The 19,235-nt window shown below is 43.2% G+C and overlaps 1 protein-coding gene across 8 annotated transcripts in view; it reads right to left on the bottom strand.

The window, feature by feature from the left end:
* MPDZ (multiple PDZ domain crumbs cell polarity complex component) overlaps nt 1-19,235 on the bottom strand; it is a 160,432-nt gene that overhangs the window by 106,040 nt on the left and 35,157 nt on the right. For 5 of the 8 annotated variants that reach the window (XM_045289192.1, XM_045289194.1, XM_045289193.1 and 2 more), the window contains exons 3-11: nt 14,573-14,782; nt 13,950-14,089; nt 11,805-12,018; nt 9,523-9,651; nt 6,768-6,977; nt 3,311-3,425; nt 2,906-2,994; nt 792-978; nt 39-128 (exon numbers count right to left, since the gene is read on the bottom strand). In XM_045289192.1, coding sequence (XP_045145127.1) covers nt 39-128; nt 792-978; nt 2,906-2,994; nt 3,311-3,425; nt 6,768-6,977; nt 9,523-9,651; nt 11,805-12,018; nt 13,950-14,089; nt 14,573-14,782 — 1,384 coding nt within the window. The remainder of the gene's footprint in view (nt 1-38; nt 129-791; nt 979-2,905; nt 2,995-3,310; nt 3,426-6,767; nt 6,978-9,522; nt 9,652-11,804; nt 12,019-13,949; nt 14,090-14,572; nt 14,783-19,235) is intronic. The other 3 variants (XM_004706529.2, XM_030885397.2, XM_045289190.1) reach the window with 1 other exon arrangement.

Consider the following 19,235-nt stretch of genomic DNA (forward strand, 5'->3'; position numbering starts at 1 on the left):
GCACTTCTCTAAGAGATAAGAAAGAAGAACTTAACGACCTGGTTCCTGGACTTCACCTTCTTCTTCTATTGGCAAGACGTCGGAGCTTCTCCTCAAAGATAAAGAGTCTTCATCTGTGTCGTCATTTTCTTAAAGACAAGAATAATTTAGCAGTGAGGCTTTTACTGAGCACTGGGATTTTCCTCCTTCCACTGCACGTATCCGAACACTGAGACGAGGGATGGGTCTGCAGCGGTAAGCTTCTCAATGACCACTCAGACGCACAGAATATTTTTCCTAGCGATGGAGCCATTTCAGCTGTGATTTTGTCTCGGCAAGAGGGGTGAACAGTCTTAGAAACGAAATATTTTCTAGCCAGATTCCTGACTTTGACTAATTAAGTCTTCCATCACCAAGCTACCCAGGCCGTGATTTGCAGACCCGCAGGCATAAACAGCTTGGGAAGGGGCATTTCTAAAGGCGAAGCCCACTTCCTCCTAGGCGAGCACTCAAATCCTGGGGCCCCTATAAGCGCTTCAGTAGTCTCCTCAAGACAGACCCCTGCCATGGCAGAAAGGTGAACGGCCAGGCATCTGCTGACTAGGAAATGGGGATGGGATGAATCCACTGGAAAACTCCTTTGTCTACAGCCTCGTCTATGGTGTTCAATCCTTCCAACATCAGTAAACTCCCCGTTCACTCCGTTCATAAGGGGCTGCTGAGGGGACAAACCACGCTTTTAATGGGATGTTTCAGAATGAGAAAAGTATCAAACACAGGTCTAACTGGAAGCCTGATTCTCTTGGCATTACCTTTGCCTGTGCTGGCATTCAGAGGTGACAATAGTGTGTCTTTTGTGACGTCCTCCTCAGGTGGCAGCTCAGCGTCCTGCTTCAGGCCCCCTCTTCTCATGAGTGTCAGATGCACAGTTTGGCCTGTGTGTCGCAAAACCTCTACGGCCTGTTGGTTAGTGAAACCCTGAAGGTTTGTACCATCTACCTGTTGAGAAGGACAAGACATGCCCCTTGAGAAGGGCAGAGCACGGGCCCACCCTCTAATCAGCATCCCTCCCCTCACACCCCTGGAAACCAACCAAGCATGTTTCCTCTGCTGTGCAAACCTTTTCTTGACATTTTCACAACAGGAGTTGCATGCAATATTTGTCCTGTTGTGAATGATGCATTTCATGAGCAGAATGACCTCCAGGTTCCTCCGTGCTATGAGGTAGTTCGCAGGTTCATATCCCTTTGATGCTGCGGCTTATTACTTTGTGCGTATGCGCCAGAGTGAGCTTCCCCATGCTTCCATTGAAGGATATGTTGGCTGTTTCTATCTTTTGAGCAAAATGTTACAAAGTAACATTTCTCCAGAATAAAACCCAAACACACTGCCTGGGAGTGAGTCAGTTCCAACCCACACAGACCCTCGAGGACAGAGTAGAACTGCCCTGGTGGGTTTCCGGGACGTGATTTTTACAGGCATAGAAAGCCTCCTCATTCTCCAGAGAAGCAATTGGTGGCTTCAAACTGCTGGCCTTGAAAGCAGCAGCCGAACTGGTAACCACTACACCACGGGGGAGCGGAGTTCTCCAAAATGGTCAGAAATCAGTTCTGTTTTCTCACAGTTATAAAATAAAGTGCTGCCCAGGCTGCGTCGGCCAAAAGAAAGCACAAATATAGCCTAAGACTGCAGTTATGAAAAAGCAACCAGACGTGAAAACCTTTCCTAGTGTATTTCCCCAAAATTAATGCCTGGTGAAAAGTATTCAGGATGCTCCCCAGGTGTTTGTCATGCTAAAATAAAGAAGCATGGGAGAAAACTCAAAACCTAGGTCATAGTCAAGAGAGTGATTTTGCTAAAGCAAGAAAGGACTATCCGGGAATGAGGGTTGTACCTATCGGCAACACTTTCCTTTATCCCTGACCTTGCCTTAGGGGAGTTATAAGGAGCCCAGAGGAAGTGGTCAAACGCTTTGCTGCTAACCAGAAGGTCAGTGGTTCAAAGCCACCAGATGGGTCTGTTTGCTTCCATAAGGATTACCCAAGTGGGAAGTTTGACTATAGTCCATTTCTGCCGGCAGTATGATCTCAAGGGAACAACAAAGAAAAACACAAACAAATCTATACTGAGAGGTATCAGCGTTCCCCAAGATGACTGTGAAATTATTCATATATGTTTGGGAAAAGGAAGCACCCACAATTGTGAGTGTGTAAGAAACACTGAGGTAAGAAGCTAAGCAGATTTCTCTTCTGCAGGATATCTCAGATCATCAACTCTCTGGGGTTCATCGTGTACCCCCAAGAGGCCATCTCATCTGCAGTGCTTTCTACACTTACTTGACAAGGAGCCCCCTCTGCGCAGCATCTTCTTGAACTTATGTTGGGGGAAGAGGTAGTTTGGGGAATCCCAGAGAACACGAGAGCCAGGTTCTTTGGCCACCACCTTGATCTAAGGACATCCCCTTAATTAAGAAGGGTTGGATGTATTTCTTTTAAAGAATCCTTTGCTCAAATAGCCATTATCAGTGGTGTCGCTCTACTCATTAGAAAATACTAATAATAAGTATTCTGAAAAGAGATTCAAGTACATAAAGAGTGCTGACATCCGGTCTTTGACTTTAGGAAGTCTGCTACTGAAATATGAAATACTAATTAATGTAACAAGGGCATTCCAACCAGCCATGGAATACATCAGAATTTATCCAAGCAAGAAGTTCCACACTTTAGAATTGAGATCAGTAAAATTTATAGTTAGTGCTCTGTTTTACCTCCTCAAAATAAGGAAATAAGTGACAGCAATGACAGCCTTAAGTCACCCCAGCAAGTTAAATTAGTACTGAAGTATTTGTAGTTCTTGAAATGAAATAAACTTGAATGCATTTTCAAACATGAAAATTAACAAAGCTATTATTAAATGTGTCACTTACTGCTATAATTTGGTCTCCAATTTGGATTCTTCCATCATGTTCAACAGCACTGCTTTTTGTAATGCTCTTTACAAAGATTCCTGAAGGTTCTAAGATTAAAAATAAGCTAATTACCAGAATATCCTGCCTTCATTCTTCAAGTATAACCTCCCAATACTGCATAGATATAAATTAACAAGTCACAGAACAAAGCTTAAGCAGAAACTTAGACTACACAGTAAGACAACTGTTTTGTCTATCTTAAAAAGAGTATCAGAGCAGTCTAAATTAAACTATTCCTAAAGATGTTTTCAGTTTACCTGCTAATCTTAAACCATGCAAGGCTAATTCAATGTTTAACAAGACAGAGGTATCAGAGACAAATAATTAATTTAACAACATAAAGTATTTATTGTTTATAACTACCTAATTTTTTATCTCCAATGTAACCAGCAATAGTAATTCCTAATCCTTGGATATTCTTAGTGAGTTCCACATCAAATGTCTCATTTTCTTCACTTTTCTGGGTTGAAGCATCGACCTAAAAGAAAATCCACAAGTAAACAAGCAAAGCAAGTCCCCAAATCGAAAGCCTTCATCTAGGAACAATGTGATATAATTAGGCATCCGTGAACTCTGCTGGAGAATTCCAGTGGAGATGGCTCCTTGGATCGTGAGCGCAGAGACCGAGCACCATCTTGTTCATCAGAAAGCAGGGCCAGGAGTAGGCTGAACTTGCCCTATCAGAGAGGTGAATGAGTGTGTGTATACACATACTACTACTCATCAAAGATAGTCTTACAATTAATTCTGAATTGGGATGTCAGCCAGTGGACAGAGCTCGTGTTTTGAATTCAGATACACAAGTCTAGCTTGCTAATTCATCTTTCCAAGGGTCAACTTGCTGAATCTGGGATAATAATAACAACTATATTTATTGAGAACTGTCTACGTAATGGGGCAAATGACATCTTATTTGATTTCCTCTGACAGCATGTATTTGAGGGAAGTATAGTTTCCGTGCCAATTTCCCTTTGGGAAAATTGAGACAGAAACTTTTTCCAAAGACAAAGAGCTCATATCAAGCAAACTTAAAAAACTCACGCTCATGGAGTTGATGTCGACTCATAGCAACTCTATAGGACAGCAGAGAACTGCCCCAGGTGATTTCTGAAACTGTAAGTGTTTATAGGAATGGAAAGCCCTGTCTTTCTCCAGAGTAATGGCTGGTCGTTTTGAACTTAAGACCTTGTGTATCAAGATCTCGTATATCACAGCCCATCAGGTAACCACAATGCCATCGGGCTCCTACCTTTGCTTAGAATTGTTTTTAACTGAATTGCATTACTATATATTGTATATTGAATTAAAAGTCAAGGTTCACCTACATAAGTATTAGTGGGGTAGGGTAATAAGTCATTAATAAGTGGCTTACAAGCATCATGCCTGAGTGTGGTGTCAACAGAGCCTATAGAGATTCTCAAAGGAGCACAATAGGATCAGAGCGGTGGAGGGGCAGTGCCAGGTCTACGGACTACACTGGGAGCTATGTCAGAAGGCATGACACCACCATACTGTCTATAAACATTGTAAGTAGTGTTTTAGCAGAAATGTATTACTTTAGATAAAGTTGCCCCTGTCAGTTATAACAGCAAAAACATTTTTCATAAGCCTGGCCTATGAATTGATATATCCACAAGGTTAAAACTCTCTGCTTCTTTATTTTTGGACTTTCCTAGAATGATACTTTGGGTCGTGCGGCTCCATCGTCAAGGGCTACAGCACACACTGCTCTTTTCTTGGTGGCCGGCATTTTCATGGTCCCTGATTTTGTTAAATGTTCTGGTGTTTTGTTTTAATATTGTGGCAATCAGTATCTGTAAGTTTATATCAGTACCTCTTTTGAGACTGAAGTGGTAGTTAAAAGAAAAAGGATTTTTTTAAAGGTTTCTACTGACCAGCTAATAATACAACTAATACTGTACTTCAACATACAACGATTTTACAAAACAACTTTGCTGTTAGTATCCATATAATCTAAGAAATATTACTTTTAAGCCATTTGAAGCGATATGGGGTCCATGATATTCTAGGATTAAAGTCAATAGTAAATATGCTGAGTTGTGCTTGGTCCATGGAGGCGGCGCTGGGTCAAGCCTAATACAGCTAAGTGGCTGTGGGTTCGAACGACACACACATGGAGCTAGTGGTCATGTGTTCTGATGTTTTAGAGACAACCTCTGACTGTATCTCGTGGATAGCTACCTAAATGAGATAATTTTGTAGTAAAGTTCGATTTATTTTTTTCATTGCACATAATTATCTGTGCAAACTTAGCAAAAGTTTAAAGTTTAGATAATTACAAGAAAATGACAGGATGAAATCTGCTTCAATTGAAACAAATGTGTTTTCTATTTTTAATAAGACTTATGCGAGTGCTATTTTAGAGGGTGGCAATTTGACTATCGAATGGTTTTAAAAGGGGCACAGGCTTCAGAAATGATGATATGCACAGAATAGATATTTTTCTAAGCATTCAATTACATCAAGTGGTTTTCAGTATTACATTCATTTATGTATTGCTGAATAAAATGTTTTATTTACCACAAAAGAATGCCATTTAAATACTTTCATAAACAAGCTTTCTTTCTTTACTTCTTTCTCTTAGCAAAAAATAGCAACCAAACTCAATCCTGGAAACAACAGAATTGTGAAAGTTTTAAGTGTTCTCATAAACTTTTAAAGGGCTTATAGAGAAAGTCAGTGTACTAAAAAGAAAAATTCTGTAGCAACTCGTCAGAAAAAAATTAATACACAAATTATGTAAATATTTTTAAATGGGTGTGAAAGGCTTATAAAATTTGTATTGGCTATAAATCTTCCTGAGAAATGTGGTGTAATTTTCTCCTCAAAAATGTAAAAGATTTCTGGCTAAAAATACTTTGTTGATCTTTTATCCATTATGAACTTGTGACCTGTAAGCTATCTGAGATAACCAATGCATTCCAATAATTTTGAGATTTCCCAGCTATTTTCATATCAAGTCAAAGACAAGGATGGATTGCCACAGTGATGAATAAAGCTTCTGTTACAACCTCAAAGGCAGGACTTTTGTTTAAAAGCTTACGTAACCTGGTCAAGAGAAGCAACCTTTTATTACAAATCAGATAACAGTTCTATGGCATATCTTAAAACAATAGCATTGAAAGATCGTGATAAGGTTGATTGACTGGCCTCGCCCCAGCAAACCAGCCACTGCACTTCCACCTCCATATACTCAAATGCAAAGATCTTCAAAGTAATGTGTGAAAAAGGAATAATTGGAGACCAACAGCTGTCTCACAGAGACATTTGTAGGTGAAAATTACATATTTTAGGGCCTATTAGAAAACAAGGATTACAAGTGGTGTAGTGGTTATCCGTTGGGCTGAAATCCATAGGGTCAGCAGTTCAAAACCTCCATCAGCTCCATGAGAGAAAGACTGGACTTTCTACTCCTGTAAACAGTTATGGTCTACAAAACCACAGGGTGTCACTTTGAGTCACCATTGATTTGATGGCAGTGAGGTTTTGTTTTTATTTTTTTTAGTAAAAAACAACTTTTTACAATCATAACCCACACCACACAGTGCTATGCACATGCTGCATACAGAAAAACGTGAAATAGTAAGGCAGAACTTTTTAAGCAAGCTCTTTAATTTTCATCTGCATTGTATAATATTGCTTAACAATATCCTTACAGTACTGAACTGAAATGATATTTGAATTGGGTTTCATTAACACTTCTACATGGACATCAGTCAGTCCAGTTTCTAAACAAAAACCACTGTCATCTAAGTGATATTGCCTCTGACTTTCACCTTGGCTGTCGTTCTCTACTCACCTGCATCTCTGGCGTGGACGATGAGGACGAGGAGACGGTGATGCCCAAAGAGGTGGGTGCTATGGCTTCGTCCATGGCCCCCCGCGCGATCACCAACTTCACTCTGTTTCCACACTGCCTGAGGACTTGTGCTACTTGCTCACTGTTCATTCCTGCTAAATCAGTGTCACCAATCTTCAGAATGTGGTCGCCGCTGCACAACCGCCCATGCTGGACAAAAAGAGGTCGAAGGATCAATGCGGGTCAATCTGTGCTACAGCAATCTTAAGTGAGGGGAAGGCAACAGTAAAAATGGACCACTCTATGAATTCTCTCTCACATGACAGTAAACATGTGATTGTGATGCTGTCTCCTAAAGTATTCTAGCATGATTTAACATAGTATAACCATCTGAAATTCATCCATAGTTTAAAAATCAATAGTTGTTATAAACTTTTCAGTATATTTGTTTGATTCCAACCCTCTGGATATAATAAAATATTGGTGTGTGTGTGTGTGTGTGTGTGTGTGTGTGTGTGTGTTTGAAGAATACAAAGAAGAAAATGCTGTTAAAGTATAGGGTGGCTATGTGTGGTAGTTAGATTATTTTTCATCGATTTGAAGAAGTATAAAAGTGTAGGGCTGGAATCCAACCTATCCATCAGGTCACAACCTGATTAGGGGTGTGGCCTGCTACAAGGAGGACCCTGGGAACCTCCCCAATTCTCTGCCACTTTGCCTTCCTGCCTGCCGGGACTTCGTCACTGACCCTGGGAGGTGCAGGACCACCATGTTTCCACCGAGCGTGGACCCACAGGACTCAGCACGCCCTGGCCTGTGGTTCCTGCATTCTGCAACATAGCATGTGGCTTCGTGAGTCAGAAGACGGATTTATGCACTAGTTTCTGACACGCAGACTTGAGTTGGACTGGGCTGGGGTGCTTTCTTGATATGTTATTACTTCTTGATAGAAAGCTCTTTCTTATACATATATGAATGTCTCTGGAATTGTTTCTCTAGCCAACCTGGCCTACCACACTAGGCAAACACATGCAACTATGCTCCATATGTGGTAGGAACACCCAGAAAGCACAGGATTAATAACAGTTTTCTGGCTGGCCATATCAATTATAGATACCCCAGAATGACTCACTTTCAGATGAAGTCCTTGAGAGATGAAAATTCAGATACACGAGACAACAGAAAAGCAGTCTGAGAAGCCCCCAGGCCAACATGGCCTAGAAGCACTTCTTGTGATGATGGGCATGTTCTGTACTGCTCTAGATGGTAGCCAATAGCAACATATGGTTAAGGAGCTTGTGAATATGGCTGGCCCAACTGAGGGACCAAGCTTTAAGTTTTATTTAATTTTCATTCTAATTTTTAAAAGTGGCAATGTGGCCAGTGGTCTGAGTATTAGACAGTGAAGCTGATGATAAAATGTTTCTATCACAAAACTGTCAACGGGGGGACTTTCACTGTCACAGCATTTGTCATGGAGTAATGCTGACTCACGGCAGTTCACTGTGGCTCAGAGCAGAACTGTCCTTCACAGAGTCCGGAATGACCGATTTTTCAGACATAGATCACTTGACCTCTTTTCAAGGTGCCTCAGGGTAGACTCAAACATCTAGCCTTTCACTTAATAGAAATGCTGGCTCACTGTAACACCCAGGGACTTGAATACTGCTAGAAGCTAGGAGTGTGACCAAAGTGGTCCTTAGAGTTAAGAATGGGGAGACTTCACCTTAGATTCTTTGGGCTTGTTGTCAAGAGAGACCAGTCTCCCAGAGAAGGATGTCAGGCTTTGTCAAGTAGAGGAACAACGACAGAGAAGAAGGCCCTAAATGAGACAGACTGACACAAGGGTTGCAGCAACAGCTCAAGCATAGGAGCACCTGTGAGGATGGCACAAGGTCCGACAGTGTTTTGTTCTAGCTGCATTGGGCCGGTTTGGGTCGGACCAGACTAGACGGTAGCTATCAACAACAACAGATGCGAGCTAACTTCTACAAGGAAGAAAAGGTTGGCAGCCTATTGTATGACAGTAAAACCTCCACTGTCCAGCTCCAACATTAAGTGGCTTTTCATTTACAAACATGAGAAATGCTTGAGGACCCTGACTTCTGAGTGTAAAATTTAAAGACACATGCGAAAGCACACCAATTTGAAAACAAAAGTCTATAACCAAGGCAAAAGTTACTTAAACTAGCAAATTGTCTCAAATTAATACATGCTATAATAAATTGATGAAAAGTTTTATAAGTATATTGAAATAATATCACACACCATAAAAGGCAATGCTTCTATAAACATTTCTATTAAAACAAACTGTCTTTCACATATGAGACAACAGCAAAAATCCATCAGTAAAGGGACAGGGAGTGTCTTTTTTCCCCTCTTAATAATAAAGTACATATTTGTTTGCCATAATATCTTGTGACCGTAAGACAGATGAAGCGCTCAACAAATATGGTTTTTTATTACAAACAAAGGAAGCCACCTCTACAAAGGTCAAAACCATCATTCTGGTTGTCATCTGTGTCAAAGTTTCTTAAGTTTCTTAAGATTGTGCGTAGCTTATAACTCTAACAAGATCAATGCCCCTTTTCAAATGTGATTTCCCCTAAGCCTAGGAGAACACATTAGGAACAGCCTATTAAAATAGAAGATTCACACTGAGTAGCTTCGGCATTATCTTAGACCTACATTTCTCATTCGTAATGGACAAGATTCCAGCGTCTTCCTTGATCAACAATGTAGAAGAGTGGCTTACCTGCTCCGCCACTCCTCCAGGCAGAATGGTTTTGACGATAACACCAGTTGCTCTTCCTCCTACGATGCCGAATCCCAGACCCGAACCATCGTTCACCAACTCAATAGTCTCCACATGTTGCCAGTGAACCTGAAAACAAAGCTCATATGTCAATTTGCAAGAATTTGAGAAAAACGAGAATGTTGCATAATAATTGATCACTTTGTTGAGCACTGTTACATGGTGATCAGTTCTAAATCATCGGGTCCAGGCCAATGTACTATTATCCTTCCCAACTGGTATTCAGGGAGTCTCTAATTCAGTGGTTCTCAACCTTCCTAATGCCTCGACCCTTTCATACAGCTCCTCATGTTGTGGAGAGACCTCCCCACCACCTATAAAATTATTTTCTTTGCTACTTCAGAACTGTAATTTTGCTACTGTCATGAATCGGGTGACCCCTGTGAAAGGGTCGTTCTACCCCCAAAGGGGTTGTGACCCACAGGTTGAGAACCGCTGCTCTAATTCATGATGGGGTTCCATTCCAACAAGTCTATATATTGTTTGATATTAAGTTGAATCCCTCAGTTTTTTATTTGCTTTCTTGGGTTTGTTTTGTTTGTTTGTTTTTTGCTAATCTAGGACTTCTGAGCCTGTCAGTCTTCAGGGGAGCAGAAAGTTCAATCTTTCCCTGCAGAGGGCCTGGTGAGTTCAAACCGCTGACCTTGTGGTTAGCAGCACAACACCTCGCCCCCAACACTCCGGGCTCTTTGTCTCTTTTAGTGAGCGCTTTCTCGTTGCTGTCGAGGCTTCGCAGCACTGGAGCCTGGTCGTTAAGTGGTTACACATTGGGCTGCCAACTGCAGGGTCTGCGGTTAGACCCACCAGCAGTCCCGGTCCATCAGGGGAAAGACCACACCTCATCATCTGCTCTCCCGTTTGACCCATTTTAAAGTTCTTTCAGCTTTTAACATGTTCTGCTTTCTTTTCGATTGAGGTTTTTTGTGTTGTCTAGTCACTGGTGGTGATTTTGTTTGTTTGCTTCCTGTTTGTGTTTTCTTTGATTTTCTGCATAGGAAATCCAGGATAGGTCGATCTATACAGACAGTAACTGGATTGATAATTGCCTAAGGGCATGGCAGGAGAGGATGGGGGGAAATGGGGAGTGAACAATGAATATCGGAATAAAATGTTCAGAAATTGATTGTGGTGATGATTGCACACATTTTCTTAATATGACTGAATGATTGAATTGCATAATATATGAGTATATACCAATAAAACTATTTTTTTTTTAAAAAAGATATACTCTGAAACCTACAGGAGCAGGTCTACTGTCCCACGGGGGTGCTATGAGTCAATTAATTTGATGGCAGTGAGAGTTGAGTTGTTATCAGTACCTTAGTAAATCCCATCTCTATCTGTCACTGAGGGTTCAGAAACAGCGTATATTACTAATGATGAGATGTACACGGAAACAAACAACTGCCAACAGATGTCGTAAATAGGGGACTTACCCGCCCTACATGTATTTCCCTTTCAGTAGATGGTCATCTCGGACCATTGAGTCAATTCCGACCCACAGCAACCCTTTGTACTCCAGGAGGAAGCTCTAGCTGGACCTGCGCCATCCTCCCAGTTGCTGCGATGACCCGTGCAGCAGGAGAGATAGCAACTCGATCAACGCTCAAGACCCTTCACAGAACTTCTAAAGAGACCGAGGAAGAGCTTGTTGCCCATTAGAGACGTTTCTGTATAATATCTGCCCAAAGGAAGGCTTCAGAATATAATGAGTTACTTAGAGTTCCTGGAGTTAACTGTATGCTATAATTCTAAACAGAGCAAAATCAAGGTTCTATCTCTACAGAGAGTCGATTTTGTTAAAGCGTTAGATCATCGGTTCTCACCCTGTGGGTCGCGACCCCTTTGGGGGTCGCCCGATTCATCATAGTAGCAAAATGACAGTTATGAAATACCAACGAAGATCCCTTTATGGTTGGGGGGTCACCAACCATAGGGTCGCGGCCTGAGGAAGGTGGAGAACCACTGCTGTAGGGTCTTCAAGAAATGCAGTCATGCTGCACGTTGCATACAACAAAAGGCAAAGGTTGTTCCAGAAACTGCACACTTAATTATGATTAAATAACAAACACTCCAGGGTAAGGGCAGGTGAAAGAATCAAGCAGGAAACTCAAGAAGTATCAAGAGATCACAGGCACTGGAGACTTGCTGACGAAGAGGAGGAACTAGGAAAAACAGCAAAACAAACGCTTCTCTTCTTTTCCGGCAGCTCCTGCACTCACCGGGTTGGAGTGAGCGGAAATGGTGCTGGCTGCAGACGGAGACCGGGACACAGCGGGGCTCATGAGCGGAGGCAAGGAGCCTCTGGCGATAACTAGCTGGACGTTATCCTTGGCTTTCTGAAGGATGCTGATAGCTTGCTGGTGGGTAATTGTCTGATCAAGTGTCTGCCCATTGATAGCAAGGATCTGATCAGTTTCCCGCAATCTTCCATCCCTATCAAGGATGAGAGAGAGGAAAAACAGACGGCAATGCTCTTGGAAATGTGAGAGATGTTGGCACACACAGTCAGGTGGTTTTGAACCCAGTTTTCTCATGTCCACCCTTCTTATCATTTCCTGCAGTTTGTTTTGTTTTTTTAATTATTTTGTTGGAGGCTCTTACAGATCTTATGACAACCCAGAATGCAATTGTATCAAGCACACTTGAACATATGTTGTCATCATTTCCAAACATTTTTTTTCCTACTTGAGCCCTTGGTATCAGCTCCTTTTTTCCCCTCCCTCCCCCCTTCCCACCCTTGTGAATCCTTGATCAATTATATATTGTTGTTTTTATTTCATGTCTTATACCACCTGTTGTCTCTTTCACCCACATTTCTATTATTTGTCCTCTCATGGAGGGTGTTATATATCCAACCTTGTGATCAGTTCCCCCTTCTCTCCATCCCCCACCCCCTATCTTCCTCCTCCCCTCACTGTATGGACACTCCCACTACTGTTCCTGAGGGGTCTATCTGTCCAGGATCCCATGGGTCCAGAGCTCATATCTTTAAGTTTTGTCTCCAGGTGATCAACCCTTTTGCTCCTAATCAACCCTTCCCATTCAGAAGCGTTATTTTCCAGTTACTAGCTCGGCTCACTCCTAGAGGCCCTGTGAGTTGGAACTGACTGATGACAGTGAGTTTTGAGTTTACTCAATCTGTACGTCCGATCTTGGATGCACCAGCCTTCTGAAAACAAAAGTACCTGCTGCCACCGAGTCAATTCCAACTCATAGCAAAGCTAGGACATATACCGCACACCAACGGGGAGCAAGGCTGTGATGGACACCGAGCAGATCGCCCCATCCTTCTCCCTCAGAACAGTGGATTCCAACCTATGACTCTTTGGTTATCAGCCAAGTACTTCATCAGTTGGGCCATGAGAGTCTCTCCAAGATGGAAAGAATAAATGCCTATATTTAATTGGTACTTTGACCCAAGTTTAAAAACCAAACGAGTCCGAGTCATAGAGACCCTGCAGGGCAGAGCAGAAACGCCCTCTCTGGGACTCTGAGACTAACTCTTTACAGGCATAGACAGGTTCCTCATTCCCAACTGATGGGCACAAACTGCGATCATGTGGCTGGCAGCTCGTCATGGGGCGCCAGACCGCCACCAGGACCCTCCGACCAGATTCATTAAAGATAGCTCCAACGACCGCCGGTCATTTGTCTTTTTCTATAAAATCATTTCAAAACTCTAAAATTAAAGAACCATCTAATAACAGTGAAAATAATACTCTACTCCAACCTTTCTTTCCTTGCTAAAAAGTTGTGACTCTGTTTACAAGCCATCCTTATTTCAAAGGACTTGCTGTTTTTAGTACAGTCATGCTACAATGAGAAGCTCTGATGGTTTAGTGGGCTATAGGTTGGCTGCTAACTGTAAGATCAGCACTTCAAAGCCACCAGCTGCTCTATAGGAAAAAGATGAGGCTTTCTACCCCCATGAAGAGTTACAGTCTCAGAAACCCACAGGGGGTAGTTCTACCCTGTCCTGTAGAGTGGCTAGGAGTCTGACTCCATGTGATGGCAGGGAGTTTAATTAGTACAGTGTATCCAGTTCACTATGGAGTCAGCTTTAACTCATGATAATTCCATGTGTGTCAGAGAAAACGCGTTCCAGCGGGTTTTCAAGGGCTAGATTTTCAGCAATACATCACCAGGCTTTCCTCGGAGGCATCTCTGTGTGGACTTGAACCTACAGCCTCTCACATAGCTGTCTAGCACTGAGGTGAAGCACCCAAGGACTAAAACCGGTTAGTGACGAACTCTACCCCACTTTGTCTTGGTCTATTTATATTGATTTTTGCTTTGTTTCAATCTTCCCCATGGCGAGAGGATGCCCATGGCCACAAAGCCAGAAGAGATGCTGTGAGTCTCACCTGTGAGCCACACTGCCCTCCTGTATCTCTTGCACAAAGATTCCCAGTTCTCCCCTGTTTTCACTCCTCAGTCCTACCACACTGAACCCCAGGCCTCCACTTGGCGGTTTGAGGAGCTCTAAAACTTCCACATGGCGACCCTGTTCAGGAAACGAAGCAGGAGATGCACTTAAAAGTCACACACTACAGGGACAATAAACTTATGAGCAGCATTATCAGGTTTAAAATAAACAAATAAACAAACTTCTCCGATAAACTTAATGGTTCATCATCCAAACGGGACATTTAATTTACCCTGAATCACATTTCTGGAGGGTGCCTAGAGGCCTCAGCCCATCATCAGGAGAAACACAAATTTATCAAAGAATCTCCAAGCCATTCTAACCTCCCACAAAATATGCCGGGAGACTTCAAAGACATTTATGGGAAAATTCCATTCTCTTTTAGTCCATTTTCCACACACTTTTTGAAGCGCCCCCACCCCATATATTTTTTTCCATTCCTGTTCTTTCAAGCATTACAACGTGACAATATTCTGCCAGCGCAGCAGACACAGCAGAGACCTGACCGCCGGCTCAGCACCGAGTGTTTTCTCTCCTGACTAAGGGGAGTCGTGCTCTTACCTGGGCCATACTTCTGAGCAGCTGATCAAAGTCATCCCCCGCAGGCTTCCCATTGACGTGTGGAGTTGCAGGCCCCGTAAGTGCTTCCACATTCCCATGATTTGGGGACAATACACATGATTCTTTTTGAGGAGTGGGAATCACAGCTGGGCTGAGATGGGGAAGGTGGCCATAGTCCACATTTGAAGTGGGAGAAGTTGCAGTGCTTACCTAGGGGTGATAACAGTTGTGAAGAAGAGTTGGTAGATGTCTAGTAAACTACTTCAAAGAATACACACCAATAGGAGAACAAAGAAAGTACACAGGCCATTTCAAAACATCCGTGCCCTTGATCTAGTCATTCTACGCCAGGAAATGTATTTCGAGAAGACAAGTTAGAACGATATACAACTGCGTGTATAGGGATGTTCGCCACAGCCTTCTGTGTTACATGGGGAAGTGAACCCCACTGTTCAATTTCAGAGAACTCATTCAGACACACACATCCACATACACGTGAAGTGAAAGGAGGCAAAATGAACAATATGTACAGGATCATGCCACATGCATTATTAAGGTGCTACTTGTATATACACTAAACACCTGGTGGAGCATGAACACATGTTCAACCAGTGCTGAACAACCAATTTATAGCACTGGTTGTTCCTAAGAGATGAGGTTCCCAGGCACCCTTTACTTTCTGTGCGGCTGGATTGTGTATAACAATGTATAACCAGGGGATGGGGCCTTGGTACAAGAGATGGCTGGCCTTTGTGCCCTGCCCCTGGCATGTCCCTTCTGACCGATTTGGGTATGGTGCTTACTAAGATGAGGCCCCTCTATGGATACCAGCTGGTTTCTGCAGATGCAGGATTCTTGGTGGACCCCTCAGGCCATGTGATAGCAGCCGGATGGATCTCCAGGAGGAAAGGGGCACGAAGACTTCGTTCAACCACATGGGAAATCAACCAATGCTGCCTAGATCGTGAACCCTCCACCAAAATGCTAACACCAAAGTTAGCGTTAGCTCCTGGTTTGACACATCAGTTCTAGGAAGGTAACACGTCGTCGGGGCAAGGGAGATGTAACATTTGGAACCTTTTCCAGAGGGCTCTGTGAACCTCCTTCTCCTTTAAGTAATGCTTACCCTTTCTCTCTTCTCTGTCAGAAAGCAGAAGGGTGAGCATAGAAGCTTTCAGAGAGATCTATGAGTTCTTCTAGTGAACCATCACATCCCAGTGTGGCTTGAGAATTCTCCAGAGCTACGGTTGGCGTTGGGCCTGGTGCTGTGCATGGTCTTTTGTGGGCTCTTCCCTCTAAGTCAGAGCCTAACTCCTTGCAGGTTCTGAACAGGTGGGCTGGTGTGGAGGGAGGGCTGTGCTTTCAAATGCCATCATTTAGTCAAGCACAGGGCACAATGGCGTACACCCAAAGAAAGAAGATTGCTGTCGATGGGAAAGCTGGCACGAGCCCCGCCTAAGGATCCCAAGGTCACACCAAAGGAGGGGTTGCTGACCTCATGGCTAGCAGTTTGATCACACCAGCTACTCCTCAGGACGAAGGTGAGCCTGTCTGCTTCTGTAAAGATTTACCGTCTCAGAAGCACAAAGGAGCACATCTATCCTGCCCCCTAGGGTCTCTATGCATCAGAATTTGTGCTAGTGAAAAATAAAATGGTAAAATAGGAAATAATTGTTAAAACAGTGGAAATGGCCAATACTAAGTTCCACTTTCTGTGAGGGTGTGATTTTTTAAAATCTATAATTAGTTACCAGGAAAGCTATACAATGATGTGTGGGGTCCATCTCTCTCTTCAGTCTCTTGCTCTGACACCCGTTTCCCACTTGGGTCCGCCAATACGCATTACTCACAGCTCTTAAAATGACCACGTTGCTCCCTCCGCCATCTGGTACCTCCTTCCCCTCATACCTGTGTGACTTGTTTCCTCCTGTTATTCAGATGTGCTCACTAAGATGAGCTCTCCCTGACAACCATATCCATAAGAGCACCCAACAGCACGATCCACGACATCAGCTGCCCCAACTTTCTCCTTGGCACTGACTCCCCATCTGACACGCACCCTGCCATTTCTGCCAATGGACAAGCACGTGAGAATTCCCAGCAGCGGGAACAGGATTCCTTCCGTCCATACTCTCTCCACAGTCGCTTGAAGAGTGACATTCACAGTTGGCACACTCAGTATACAATTGCAAAATGAACGCTTATCCACTTTTTAAAAATCGACCCTGGTCTAATCTCCTCAACCCCTCCAAGAACCATTATCTCCACTTCACAAAAGGCCGAGCTGCACACAGCACACGCTCACGTGCAGCCTGTGACAGACATTCCATGTGCTCCTCTCACCTCTGCGTTACACACAGAGCACCCTCTCCTCCGAGATGAGGGAGAAGCTTCCTTTCAGAGAAGGAAGCATTTTGTAATGTATCACCAAGCTGTATTTAACAGCACATTACCCATCCTATTGTTGACTCTACCTACAATCAGTTAAATAAAACCGAAACATGCGTCGCATTATCAATGTTACCAATAACCCAACCGGAATACTGGTTATTATGCTCACAGATGAAAAAGAGACCAATGTGTTGAAAAGAGGCATTTGGGAATCCTTTCAAATGCTTATTTTAAAATCTACAGCAGGCATGATCAATTACTATTTTTTTTCAAAAGCAAGCATATTATGCCAAGGGTTTGTTGTTTTTTTTAATTCTGAGCCATGGCTGCTTCAGTAAAGTCTGCTAAGAGAACACACACTGCTCAGGTTGAAGCAGATGGTACACTGCAGTCGGAGACAAGCCGCGGAGCCCACATACCAGGCCCTAATGCCTGCGGTATGTCTGCACAGGAAGATACTATTTGGACTTCGGGTAGAGTGAGCCACAATGAACAAGTCAAGTTCCAGAAGTAGCGTCCGTCAATGAGAGGGAACTGGTGGGGTCGAAGCTCCGCCCGTCTGAGGGACTCGAAGTGAAGGAGGAAACGATGGAGTGCTCAGCTGCTTTTTGAAATGCTCTGCAGGGGAAGAGTCCTTGCTGTCTGCTCTCATCAAGACTGCAAGGTAGAACACCCCCCTCACCTTGGGGGGGTGGGGGCATTCCCTTCTATCCCAGGAGGCCACTGTGGGTGAGAACAGACTCCACCGCAACAACTGCCGATGAGCACATGCTATCGGAATAAAATCAATAGGCGCAGAGCCAGGGCACTGTAATCTGAGACCCAATAAAAGTACTCAAGACCCCATCAAGAGTGACAGCCTGGGAAACTCACAGGCGCAATTCCACCCCATCCTACGGAGTCACTGCAGGTCAGCATCGACTCAAGGGCAGTGAGCTTCGTCTTTGGCTTTGGCTTCCTCCAATTTGCTAGAGACCAAACCCATGCCAATGACTCCTGCTTCTTCCTTCCCCCTTAGGTTCTACATCAGTGTAAAAGCAAATGGCTGGAGAGTTCACAGTTTTTTAGTTATCATTTAATTATGTCACCGTATGAATAGTGTTAAATTGGCAAATGTATGCCCATAAATCACCAAGAGTATTTGTGCTACAAGAGTTGCATGTTGGAATAGCCTCCTGAATTAGCATCTTCTTCAGAGCAGAAATGAATTTTATTTACCTTGATAGGTCTGTTCATATTACACTTCCTATAAATATTTAATAAAAAGAACTCAACTCTCATCCGTAGTTTATAGAATATAAAATAAACAGAGGGAAAAATATCTGGGGATTTTTAGATGCAAATAAACAATCTGTATAATTTATGGAATTGCTAGGAAATGAGCAAGTGTCACTGGATAATGATCTGCTCTCTGCCCAACTTCTGGCTTTGTTATTTCCAACTAGAAGCGGCCCTTGTGAGCTGAGTAAATAAAAATATATCAACTCAATTTATTGATTTTAATTAGTGCCGTTACCTAAAATATAACTCAAATGTAGGTTTACTTTTAATTGCTCAATTAAAAAGTCTGCAAGTGATTTGTGAAAGGACAGGATACAAGCCACTCGCGGATCTAGAAGAAGAGGGAAAACCCTCCCCTCAAATGCAGCCTGACCAGTCACTGGTTCACGTTCCGGAGAGTGACCGCCAAAGCAGACACTACACCACTGGACAAAGGCTTAACGTGGGCACTTTGTTACCTTGAAAAAACATCTGTACATCCATGCATCAATAGCGTAACAGGAATAAGGATTTATCTTTGCATACGGCTCCTAACGTGGTAAGTTGCTCCTCTGTTCTAGCATGAACCACACTGGTAGAATGAGATTTTCAATGTCATTACCGTAAGGGGAGCCAGGAGCCCTGGTGGAGTAGCAGCCACTCGTTGTGCTGTAACCACCAGGTCAGCTGCTCGGGGGGAGAAAGGTGCAGCGTTCTACTCCTGTGACAGTCTCAGAAACCCACCCGGGCAGCTGGACCATGTCTGTGCTGGAGGGTCGCTAGAATCGGCATTGATGGGATGCCAGAAAGTCCGGTAAAGCAAGAATGTGGATACTTAGAAAGCAATTTTGATGAAAAAGTACTGTCTAGATGTTCATGAGATGATTTCTCAATGTTTCTCACATTCTGCCCAAACACAACTAAGTCATGAACAATTATTTCATCTTTTCTTCACAGTCTTCCAACAGGTTATCTTATGTCACATTGCTTGTTGTTGTTCTTGTATGGCACT

This window comes from Echinops telfairi, unplaced genomic scaffold (assembly GCF_000313985.2).
Source record: "Echinops telfairi isolate 266 unplaced genomic scaffold, ASM31398v2 ScPeMD7_25;HRSCAF=90, whole genome shotgun sequence".
In the NCBI taxonomy this organism is placed as follows: Eukaryota; Metazoa; Chordata; class Mammalia; order Afrosoricida; family Tenrecidae; genus Echinops; species Echinops telfairi.